Below are 12,714 nucleotides of genomic sequence, written 5' to 3'. Positions count from 1 at the left end.
ATGGACATTAAATATATATATCATGGCAGATAACAACAACTATATATATAAAACAAGATATAAGTTAGAGAATCAAAGCAAAAGAATCTAATATAGAAAAATAAATAAATAAACATCTTCCATTGTAGCAAAGTTGGATATATTGCATTTTATCACTTGGAAGACAATTTCTGATAAGGAAATCTTTGTAGACACATGCTTTAAAATGTTTGCAATGACTCAAGAGTATTTTTTATTCTCTGAATCTTGGCTTGGCACTGTAGGATAAGCACTGGATTTCTGACTGCAAGGTCAACAAACCCACTAGCTGCCTAACATCAATACCCATTAGAGAAGCACATGGACATATAGAAAACCAGTCAGAATGGGTAGAACATCATGATACATTCGGTATGAAAGCTAGAAATTGAAATGATTTATAGATCAAAAGTAAAATATGCAAATATCACTTTGTCATTATAGGCATTATTTGTCTGTGATTTGGAAATGAAAAAGGCATTCTGACAAACAGACCACACATTTGAAAGAAAAGAAAGTTTGTGGCTGTGGTAGACTACATCTCATAACTACACACTAATTATACTTTGGCTAAGACAATTCTGGAAGGTCATTTTCATCAAAAGTGATATCCATGAGCTATCTGATTTGGTATCCTTCTGTTTTTCCCTAATTAATATGATGGGATCCTGAACAATTCTTAGGTGGAAGACGTCAATAGAACTGTTATTTCACTTACTAATGTGTGTCTCAGACCTTATGAGTTTTTATTCATATGGGTGTTTTTGCCTTTCACAGCCTTTGAATTTCACTAATTACCCTGATATCTTTGGGGAGAGAAATGATTTCTCTGACAGATATAACCAACTGGAAAACCTAAGGAGTAATCTCTAAAATCCTCATATTCTCAGCACATGTCTCAGATCACATTTTAAGAGGAGATAATCGATCTTGTGAAGTCCATACAGGCTGGAGTGCAGGAAATGAGGAAGTAAAATTTAAACAAACCCAGTAGTATGTGGAATAATAAATGTGGTCTTTGAAGTGTAATTTCTGAACAGGATCTTTAAAAATGAATGAAAAAGGAAGATACAATGAGGAAATAAAAAAAATACAAACAGTGGAAAAATGGGTTATCTTTCATGTTCTTTCTATTTTTCTGAGTTTTGATCACTGGAAGAGTTTTAGGGTACATTCAAAGTTGGTAGTTATGCTTTTGTGTGTTCTTCTACCTGAATGAACTTTCAGTTTAACACCCAGAGGAGAAGAGAAATCCCACTTGTCATCCTCAGTGTCTGCCCAACATATCCAAGCTCAGTGCTGTTGCCAATGCAAAACAGGACTCCTGTTTATCTAATTAGTCTCCTGTGCTAATACAGAGCAGATATGCCAGATCTTGGGATTTCCTGCTGTCTTGGACAGCATTCAGAGGTCATGACTCCAGATCTTAATTATTTGTAGTTACAGGGGAGAGGAAAAGCCCACATAAATGAAACATATCAATAATCAATAACTTCAGTATCTATCAGTCAGCAAATAATCAAATAAATTTTTATTTCATCTCTGCCCACTCATTTTTCTTACTTGGGCTCTCTGTAAGGAGCACCAATTACTCATCAACCAATCAGTGAGATATGATTTAAATATTAGGTGCCTATGACTAACAATAGCTACAAACATATAAAATAAATCAAATTAACCCTCTTAATTAATTTTTGAACAAGAAAATTCCACTTTGTTTGCTAGTGACTGTAGGTAAGCTAAGTTGTTCAGAGGAGGAAGATACCTCTGTAAACGCACTAATCACCAAAGATTTCATTAAGGAATCAGAAAATAATTTGTGGCTTACAGGCAGATAGTTGTTATACAGTTGGCTAGAGGAAAAGGGACATCTCAGGGAAAAGCAGCAACATAGACAAAAAATCTGAGATGAAGCTGACGATTTATATCACCAGAGCACTGGGTTTGTACTGGAGTGTAGTAAGGACTAAGGCAGATTTGATGTGGTGGAACCAGTTAATAGAAGATCATAAACATGGACAGTGAAGTTAGACATGACTCAGAAGCTATGTGGAATCACAGTAGATTCTTTCATGTTGATGCTAGAGAATTATTCTGGCACATGAAGAGATACGAGAGTGGACAGAAAGAAGATAGACTATTCCACAGACAACACAAACAGCTCTTAAGTTATTTAAGATTGTAAAGGACGTGAAGGGCAAATAAAAACAAAATCTATTAACTACTTTTCATTTCAAGTGGGAAAAGCTTTCAAAGCATTCAGTCTTGAAGGAGGAAATAATAAAAGAGTCTCTGGATATGAAAATGTGAGAAATAACTGTTTTAATGAAATAAAAGAATGGTAAACATTATCTATGAGGACACTTTTGAATTGCTATCTAATGAGACAGTTGATGTCTAGGTTTACTCTTCTTTGGGTATTTGTTGTTGTTGTTAGATACTGTCCAGTTGATGCCAACTCATAGTGACTCTATGCACAGCAGAAGGAAATACTGCTCAGTTCTGTGTTATTCTCGCAATTAATTGTTGTTACCCTGGAGCCCATTGCCGCTTCCACAGTTGCAATCCGTATCATTGGGGGTCTTCTTGTTTTGTGCTGACCCTCTACCTTACCAAATATGATGTCCTTCTCCAAGGATTGGTCCCTCCAAATAGCATGTTCAAAGTATGAGAAAGGAAGTCTTGCCATCCTGGCTTCTAAGGAGCATTAGGGATGTACTTCTTTCAACACAGATTGTTTATTCTTCTGGCAGTCCATGGTACCTTTACGATTCTTTTCCAACACCATAATTCAATGAATCAATTCTATGGTCTTTCATGTTCACTGTCCAACTTTTACATGCATATGCATTGACCATGGCTTGGATCAGTGAAACCTTAGTCATCAAACTGATATCTTTACTCTTGAACACTTCAAGTAAAGAAGTCTTTTGCAGCAGTATTGCATAATGCAATGTGTTGTTTAATTTCTTAACTGCTGCTTCCATGAGTGTTGATTGTGGATCCAAGCAAAATGAAGTCTTTGCCAATGTCAGACTTTTCTCCATTTATGATGGTGTTATTTATTGATGTAGTTGTGAGGATTTTGTTTTCCTTATGTTGAAGTGCAATCCACACTGAAGGGTATGGCCTTTGACCTTCATCAATATTTTAAATCCTCGTCACTTCCAGCAACTAAGGTTGTATCATCAGCATATTGCAGGTTGTTAGTGAGTCTTCTTTCAATCCTAATAATTTATTCTTCTTCATATAATGCAGTTTATTGGATTCTTTTTTCAGCATACAAATTGAGTAAGTAATGGCGAAATAAATACAATCCTGGCACATACCTTTCCTGATTTTGAACCATTCAGCATTCCCTTGTTCTGTTTGAATGACTGCCTCTTCATCTATGTAAAGGTTCCTCATGAGCACTATTAAGTTTCCCAGATTACTCATTCTCCACAGTGTTGTCCATAGTTTGTCATGATCCTCACAGTCAAAAACCTTTGTATAGTTAATAAAACACAGGAAAATATCTTTCTGGTATTTTCTGCTTTCAGCTAAGGTCTGTCTAATGTCAGTAATGATATCCCTCATTCAACGTCCTCTTCTAAATATGGTTTGCACCTCTGGCAGTTCCCTGTCAAAATACTACTGCAGCCATCTTGGAATTATCTTCAGCAAAATTTTACTTGCATATGATATTAATGGTATTGTTTGGTGGTTATTTAGTATACATTTCATCCTAAGTCTCAAAAATAGTATAGGCTCTGCTACCATGTATAACTTGTGTAGTATTCAGAGCTGATGGGCTGATTTCAGATGATCAAAACTGATTTGAGGCAGACCCCTGGTTCCACTTTATGGTATGAAGATTGAGCCCATTTGTCCAAATGTAATGTCTCTCTTCAGACCTGCTCTTCTAAATCCTCAGGATGCTGGCTGCATGCAGCTGGCCACATTTGTTCCCTTGGAGAGAAGGATAAGGCTGGGTGTGGGTGGATGAGTGAATAGGAGGATATGGGTGCAGCTATAAACAGCTGTTTTGAACAGTAGATACCATGGAAATGATTTGTGAGTGTTGCATATAATAAAGAAATCTAGAAATTAAAGGTTAAAAAGAAATGCATCACCTAAAAGTCAAAAGATATATTTTTCTGTGTTGACATATCTATACCCATTTTGTTACCTTGTATCCATATATACAAAGTGACTTGAAAACATTCATGCAAAAGAAGAATTGCAATATAGTGGAATTTTTCCAGGAAGCTTTTGAAGCCCTCTGGTATGTACCCACACATGCTTAGAGAAACAAACATGAAGTGCTATTCACATTACTGTTCTTAGTGATAAAAGCAGATTACAGAACAATACATAAAAGACAATTCAATGCTTTGTAGTTAAAAAATGATTATTAATTAGCAATTTCATGTGGTTTCATGCTAACATATATGTTCTGACATCAAATTGGCATTAAATTGGTTCTGGCTCATATGAATTCAATTTTGTTGTTAAGTGCCATCGAGTTGGTTCCAACTCATAACAATCCTGTGTAGGGTTTCCTAGGAGCAGCTGATGGGTTTGAACTACCAACCTTGTGGGTTGCAATCCAATGCTGATCCTACAGCACCACATCAGAAGTCCTAACAGTCCTATGCTTTTGTTAAGTGACATCAAGTCAATTCTGATTCATAGTAACCCTGTATGGGGTTTCCAAGGAGCAGCTGGTGAGTTTGGACCACCTACCCTGAAGTTCAAATCGACCTTGTGGTCTAGTGCATTATCCTACAATACCATATTAGGATTCCATATGACAAAGTAAAACTATCCCAAAGGGTTTCTAAAGCTGTAATATTTATGGAATCAAACTGCCACATCTTTCTGTTAAAGAGCAGCTAAGTGCTTGTCCTCTGTACCAGCAGGACTCCTTATAAGCATATGCATGTATATATAATCATATATTGTGTGACCCTGTAAGAGGTTCCAAGGAGTGGCTGGTGAATATGTGGACTTGCATATATAACTTTACATTGTTTCGTTTTTTTAGGTGCCATCGAGTCTGTACTGACTCATAGCAACCCTATGCACAACAGAATGAAACACTGCCCGATCTTGCGCCAATCTCACAATTGTTGCCACACTTGAGCCCATTGATGTTGCCACTTTGCCAATCCATCTCACTGGGGGTCTTCCTCTTTTTCTCTGACCCTCCACCTTATGAAACATGATGTCCTTCTCCAGCGGCTGACCCCTCCTGACATGGAGCTCTGGTAGCATAGTGGTTATGAAGTTTGAAACTATCAGCTGTTCTGTGGGAGAAAGATGAGGCTTTCTGCTCCCTTAAAGATTTATAGTCTCGGAAACTCTGTACAGGGTCGCTATGAGTCGGAACTAACTCCACGGCATATAACTTCACATTACAACTAATTATCTCTTAATGCTTGAATTATCTTTTTTGTGTATGTATTTTTTAAATTTTATATAAATACTTGTGTAGTAGCTGTATAAATAAATAAAAATGATTTTCAAAGAAAACATGACAATTTATAACAGTTCAGAAAGTAGACTCACATAAAAATACGTTTGCATACTTAACTTGTAAGTAACCCAAAATGATTATGTGTTATAATTACTTTCAATATCCATTTACCCAGAAGGTACCTCTTCATTTACAAATTGAACTATGGGAAGTGTTGTGATTTCCCTAAACTGCAGCTCAGTTGACAATCGGTCAAAACTGGCAGTATTTTTCTGTCTGCTAGGTATAAGAGGTACCCTCTGGACCTATCTGCTTACCCCAAGACCTCTCAGCAAAGCAGGGACTACAGTTGATCACATGTTGTTGTTGCTGTTATTGTTGTTAAGTGCTGTTGAGTTGGTTTCCATAACAACCTTGTATAGGATTTCTGAGGAGCCTCTGGTGAGTTTGAACTTCTAACCTTGAAATTCAAACTGACCTTGTTGTCCAGTGCATTATCCTGTGGGGCCACACCAGGACTCCTAGCAAAGAGCTCAGGCACTGGCATTTTTTGTTTAAGGCTCCCCTGCAGATTCTAATATACAACCAACATTGAGAATTACAACCCTAATGGATTAATTTACTAAAGGGTCATTTGAATATGGCCTTTGAAAAGAGGTAAAATTGAAGTGGAGAGGATTTGGTTGATCAAGGCCAAGTGGATGCATGCCCCCAACCCTTGTGAGAAAATAATTATTCAAAGAACATGAAAAGGGGTGGGAGGTTCATGCAAAAGATAATGAGGCCAGTGGGTAACCCTCACTCCTACTCATGATGGAACTACCTTAAAGCAGACAATCTGAGCTGGGAAATGTCAATGGTAGCTGCATACTATAAAGACACTAGTATTTCACAAATTTCAACAAAACCCAATTTTAATGTTGATATCAGGGGACCAGAGACACCCACTACCTTTCCGATATGGTGATACACACTGATTCACAAGATATGATGAACTTGAACACACAGATCATGAGCTATGTTATTGGTGAAGAAACTTAAGTATACTATGGCATTCTGATGCACCACTGTAGAATTAGCAATGAACTTCTAACTACAGGTTGGCAGTTCAAACCTACTATCTGCTCCTTAGAAACCCTATATAGGATCGCTATGAGTCCAACTTGACTCAACTGCACTTAACAACAACAACATGGACAGCAAGAATAGTAGACAAATCTGTGTTGTAAGACATAAAACCAGAATGCTCCTTAAAAGTGAGGCTGGAAAGACTCATATACATGTTGTCAGAAGGGACCAGTCCCTGGAAAAGGACATCATGCTTGGTGAAGTTAATGAACAGAGGAAGACCCTAAGTGAAATGGATTGGTACAGCAGCTGCAAAATGGGCTAAAAAATAACAGCTATTATGAGGACTTGGCAGTGATGCATTCTGTTGTGCATAGGGTCACTATGAGTCAGAACTGACTCAGTTCATCTACATAGCAACAACAAAAATCTAACAGATTCCATGGCAGGGTAGCATCATTTGTTATAATCTTGGAAATGATTTTAAATAGATCTCTAGGAAATGTTTTTTGCAGTTACCTCAGATTTACAGAGGGTTTAAGCTGAAGGGCTTATAGGGATATTCTGGCCCCTGAATTTCTTTTTCATATTAGAAAACACATCATGAGTTGCTCTTAGTCACATAATGGGGGAACCAGGACTAAACATAAATTTCTTAAGCTTCAGATATCCCTGAAAAATCACTAGAATTTCTAATTTAGAGGTGTGACTTGTCTCCAAGTAGCAAAACTAGTAATTTATTTTTTATTTTCTTGGAAAGAAGGATGATGACAATCATGATTATAACATGTTGAAATTATTGTTTTATTGTTGTTGTGGTTTAGTGCCGTCGAGTCGGTTCCGACCTGCAGCAACTCTGTATAGGGTTTCCTAGCAGGGGTTGGTGAGCTTGAACCACAGATCTTGTGATTCAAATGACTTTGTAATCCAGCGCATTAACCCACAGCGCCACACCATTTAATGATGCCAGGCATTTGCTACCCCTGTACTGGCATCATTACATCTATCCTGCTTAATCCTTTGTACCCACCTGAAACACCAAAACCTACTGCCTTGAAGTCGGTCCTGACCCATAGAGACCCTATAAGACAGGATAGGACTGTTCCATAGGGTTTCCAAGACTGTAAATCTTTATAGAAGTGTTGGAGTGCCGTCAAGTCAGTTCTGGCTCATACCAACCCTAAATAGGGGTTTACAGGGCTGTAATCGTCTTTCTCCCATAGAACGCTAGTAGTTTTAAACCGCTGACCTTGAGGTTAGCAGCCAGACTCATAACCACTACACTAGCAGAGCTCCTTTTTATAGATGTAGACAGCCTCATTTTTCTCCCATGGTATGGACGCTGAGTTCAAACTACTGACCTTTCAGTTAACAATTCAGTGTTTAACCCACTTTTTCTGATTGCAAGGTCATTATTACTCTGATGTTACTCTGCAGAACACTGAGGGCACACGAATTGTATGTGGACAAATCCAAATTTAAATCAAGTTCTAATCCTCAGAGGCTTCACTAATTCCACAGTGCCATCCAGCCAATAACAGTGACACTATAGCTAGATGAGAAAAGAAAGGATCCCACTTTCTGGCCCTATTGTCTTCATGGACGGAGTTTTTTGCCTTGGGACCTGAGACCTGGCCTTCTCAGCCCCATTCACTGTTTCTCCATTCAGAGTTATATCCAGTAGAACTCCACTGCCCCGTTTTATTTATTATAGCTTAGCTATATTAGATTTATTTTTCAGGGGAGGAGTTGTACATCTCACCTGTTTTTTAATGGAGTTTCATTTAGCTTCCCGGCATCATGTTCATTCCTGTGGTTTAGAAATAAGAAAATACTGTTAAGCTCAGCCAGAGTCCTAAACAGATGTTCTGCATGTCTCCTTGTGTAGTTCTGGCAATGCATCTCTTTCAGATGTCTTAGCCCTGGCCTGCCAAATGCTTTCAGATATCATGAAATAAGCAAAATCTGAAGTTAGGTTAAAACCACCAAAGTCATTTTATTCTAAGTCTTGAGTGCATTAACATCTGGACATCAGGAGGTACCACCTGTTCTCGGGTAAACTACTGATGTTGAATCTCTGCAGTAAGGAGAATGAAGACTTCTCTCATTCCAGAAACCTGATGTTGTAAAAGTTTGAATATTATTATATCAACTTGAATAAGTTATTACATTATGTGAAGACTCTTGATTTTAAAGACAGGTTTACCTAAAATCACCTTTTTCCAGCTAACTTCCTCTTGGCATTCAAAAAATAAGTGGTGGAACAATTGAAAGAGTATAATTTTGAAGCTACTTCCACAATAAATCAAGTTACAAAATACTCAAGACCTCTATTTACTGCTCTGTGCATTTGTATATTGCAAGGAGTTTCTGGTAAAATCAGTAGTATATGCAGGAGTGGGTTAGGGAAATATTCCATGGAGGACTCTCAATATAGTTTTGCCTGCTTGCCTGCAAGGAGTTCCGATGCAATCAGTCAGATAATATTTATGAAGTTCTCAAATGTGTACTGTGTCAGATTTGATTCAGTTCAAAACATAATCCAGCATGACAGTTTCTTGCCCCACTTGGCTTGCCTTCAGACAAACGGAGGAAGGGACAACATTAGGTGACCTTTCAAGGTCCCCCTACCATTGTGTGATTTTGTGAATGATTAACAACAGCTCAGTCCTTGTAAACCTGTTGCCACTGAGTTGATTGTGACTCATAGTGACTTCATGTGTATCCCAATAGAACTGTGACCCATAAGGTTTTGAATGGCAGATTTTTCAGAAGTACAAGGGTCAGTCAAAAATTATCAGCACTCTGGCTATAGAATGTACATCGTTTTTCAACATAATCTCCTTGCTTTTCAATACACTGTCCATCTGTCAGCAAACTTTCGTATTCCCTTATTAGAAAATGTTTTAGGCTGAGCTGTGAGCCACAAATGTACCACTCTCTTCACTTCTTCATCAGAGGTGAATCTTTAGCCTCAAAGAACTGCTTTTGAGGGATCAAACAGGTGAAAGTCCCATAGATCAAGATTAGGACTGTAGGGAGGTTGCTTTAACACTTAAAAATGAAGTTTTTGCAAAGTGTCAACAGTGTAGGCAGAAGTATATGGATGTGAATTGTCATGCAAGATCACAATACCGATAGATAGTAGTTCTCTGCATTTAATCCAAAGTTTAGGCTTCAGCTTGTCACTGAGGTTCTCACTGCTGATTGTTGAACCTTTTTTCTGATAGTGTTCCTTGAGAATCCCAGAAAACTGTAAGCATCAATTATCCAGCTGACGGTTGACTTCTGAACTTTATTTTGTTTGTCGATTGAGGATCTTTCCATTCCATACTCTGCCATTTAGTTAAGACTTATAGCGATGACTCCATGTCACATCAACAGTAAAACTGTTTTTAAAGACATTTTAATCTTCCTTCAAGTACTGGTCCAAATTTTGTTTGCAGGTGTCCAAACACTTCTGCTTATAATCTTCCTTGAGTTGTTTTGGTGTCCATCTTGCACAAACTTTTTAAAACCTAAGTCTGTCATGGATTATTTCATAAGCAGAGCCATGGCTGATTTGAAAATGATTTGTCACATAATCCACTGGCACTCATCTATCCTATAGAATCATTTCTCGTGCATACTCAATGTTGTCATCAGCCATGGACATGGATGGAAATTTTAAAGTAACGAAAGTGTGGATAATTTTTGACTCAGCATTTTAGATCACCAGGCTTTTCTTCTGCAGTGCCTCTGGGTGAACTTCAACCTCCAACCTGCATTAATTATTTGTACCACCTCAGTACTTTTATTCTGATGGTATTCGATCAGTCTCTTCAGAAGGTAATAATTGTTGTTGTTCTTGAGTTGGTTCTGACCCATAGCCACGATATATAGGGTTTTCTAAGAAGGTTCTAATAAGATGGATAAAACATCACACAAAGTCTCTGAAATCTTGACAGGGAGTCAGAAGTGTGATTTTCCAAGCCTTCTGCCTTGTGGTAGAGTTGTGTTGATCTGGGATTGGGCCAGGGCCAGCGAGATGGGTATTGGAGAGTCTATGGTATAAAAGCCAAAGTAAAGAATAGACACCTAGTCTCAACATGACTTGCAGACTGAGTGGTTTTGTGCTGGGAGATGAGGAGACAGAGTGGATAGAGAGGGGTAGGAGAATTGATAAGAATCTCTCCTGAACTCTGGCTCCTGTGGCCCCACTTAAGCATATGGCTTTTCTGTTTCTGCACCTCCTCTGACCTGTGCTCTGTTAAAAACAAAAAACAAAAAACAAAAAAACAGAATAATTATAAAATGACACTTTCTCCATTGAGAGAGGATTCAGATTTTAACAGGTAATGAAGATGTGAAATAAAAAAAAATAGAGTGATTTCTAAAATACAACTGTAGTGTGCTCATAACAATGCCCCCAAAGCCCACCAATAATGGCTAAGCAGTTAGAATCTGTGATTTTTTCATCCAAGCAGGTGGTTACTGCAGACCACTGCAGTATCCCTTTAAATATTTATTCACAGGTTCATTTTTCTATCATCATATATAGTGAAATGGCATCCCTCAACTGAGCAGTCTTCTGGCTGTCTATAAAAGAGGGACAGGCTGCAAGCTCACTGCCTTCATCATGCTGATAAAGAAACTAGTAAATGCAACTGAGAGAAACTCGAGCAAATCTGAGGGGAGGTTTTTTTTTTTTTTTTTACGTAATGAAGAATCATTATAGAAAAATATTTGGAAAGCGAAGAATAAAAAATAGAGTAAAAAGGAAAATATAGATACCATAAGTCATATCATCTGTAAAATGAGGAACCGTTTCCTTTATAGAACTAGACATAGAGTGATATAGAAATTTGTCTTCTCCTTGTAAATTTATTAAATGCAACTTTCTTTCTCTTTCTTTCTTTTAGATAAAAAACCTCTTCATGAAATAAAACCCCAAAGTAAGTTGTTTTTGCTCTTGTGGTTATCATTTATTCTCATAATTGCTGCCTTATTGTTGTGTTTGTTTAGGAGCCAAACAACATTGAAGTTCGTATGAAAGATAGATCCAGGGCTTTCAGGTCTTCTCCTCAGTGAATTTGAAGCCGCATATGAGAGGGTTTAAATCGAAAAGAGATATGTACATCCCTCCCCTCCCTCAGAGCAAAAGTAAATCTCTCCTCTTGATTCTTTCTGCCTGTAAGTCCATGTCTCTGCAAATGTCATCTTGGATTCTTATTTCTGAGATTTGTAGTGCTAAAATTAATAAATATTTGTCAGTACACACTTTCATGAGAACAGCCTTTGGCAAAACTCTGACTACAGCCTCTGTGTCTAGGAGGAGAGGAGAGGGTGGGCTAAGAATGTACTGTGACTTTTACCTCCCATTGAGCCCCTGGAAATAGGTAGATGAGGAACCAGTGACAATTGTAAACTGAGGCTTTGGTTTAAGTTGTGGCTTGATCTCCCTATACACAGACCCGTTTCCTGGGGAAGTTTTGCATTATCTCAACTTTATGCACCTAGTAGTGTTGGGGAACAGAGCACTGCTGGAGAGCTTGGCAGTTTGGCATGTAATTCTGTGGTTCTCAACCTTGACTGCATGTTAGAATCGGCTATACCTCAGACCATCTACATCAGAATTTAGAGTGGGAAGGAAGATTAGAACAGAAGCGGATCCATGGGTAGGTCAAACTGTAAGCACACTCAGTTGCTAACTGAAATGTTGGAGGTTCAAATCCACACAGAGGTATCTCAGAAGAAAGGTCTGAAAATGTATTTCTGAAAAACCAGCCATTGGAAACCTTTTGGGGCAAAATTCTACTTTGACAGACAAAGGGTTGCCAGAAATTCAAATGGACTGAACAGCAAGTGGTTGCTGGTGTACAACACAGAAATCTCTATTTTTTAACATTCATCATGTGATTCCAATGTACAGCCCAGATTTAGAATCATGACTGGGAGAATTATTTCAGAATCTTGTGGTAAGGGCATATGATTAAAGATGCCCACACCTCAGACCAAATGAATTTGAGTCTCTGGGAAAGGTGTAGCTTCTGAGCATTTCAGTTCAATACATTTCCAGGATATTTTCATACACTCAGAAATACGAGGGAGCTTCAAAATGTGCATGTAAAAATGGAAATAAAAGATAATGAAATTTTCCCAAGAACTTTTGGAAGCCCTCTGATAAG

The 12,714-nt window shown here is 38.0% G+C and overlaps 1 protein-coding gene across 1 annotated transcript in view; it reads left to right on the top strand.

The window, feature by feature from the left end:
• Positions 1-12,714, top strand: part of UNC5D (unc-5 homolog D (C. elegans)) — an 890,335-nt gene that overhangs the window by 748,046 nt on the left and 129,575 nt on the right. Inside the window, exon 8 of the mRNA XM_006859970.1 lies at positions 11,449-11,481. Within this exon, the coding sequence (XP_006860032.1) occupies positions 11,449-11,481 (33 nt within the window). The remainder of the gene's footprint in view (positions 1-11,448; positions 11,482-12,714) is intronic.

Source organism: Chrysochloris asiatica, unplaced genomic scaffold, assembly GCF_000296735.1.
Source record: "Chrysochloris asiatica unplaced genomic scaffold, ChrAsi1.0 scaffold00035, whole genome shotgun sequence".
Taxonomy (NCBI): domain Eukaryota; kingdom Metazoa; phylum Chordata; class Mammalia; order Afrosoricida; family Chrysochloridae; genus Chrysochloris; species Chrysochloris asiatica.
The sequence above is the reverse complement of the archived record's forward strand: the minus strand, read 5'-3'. Positions and strand labels throughout refer to the sequence as shown.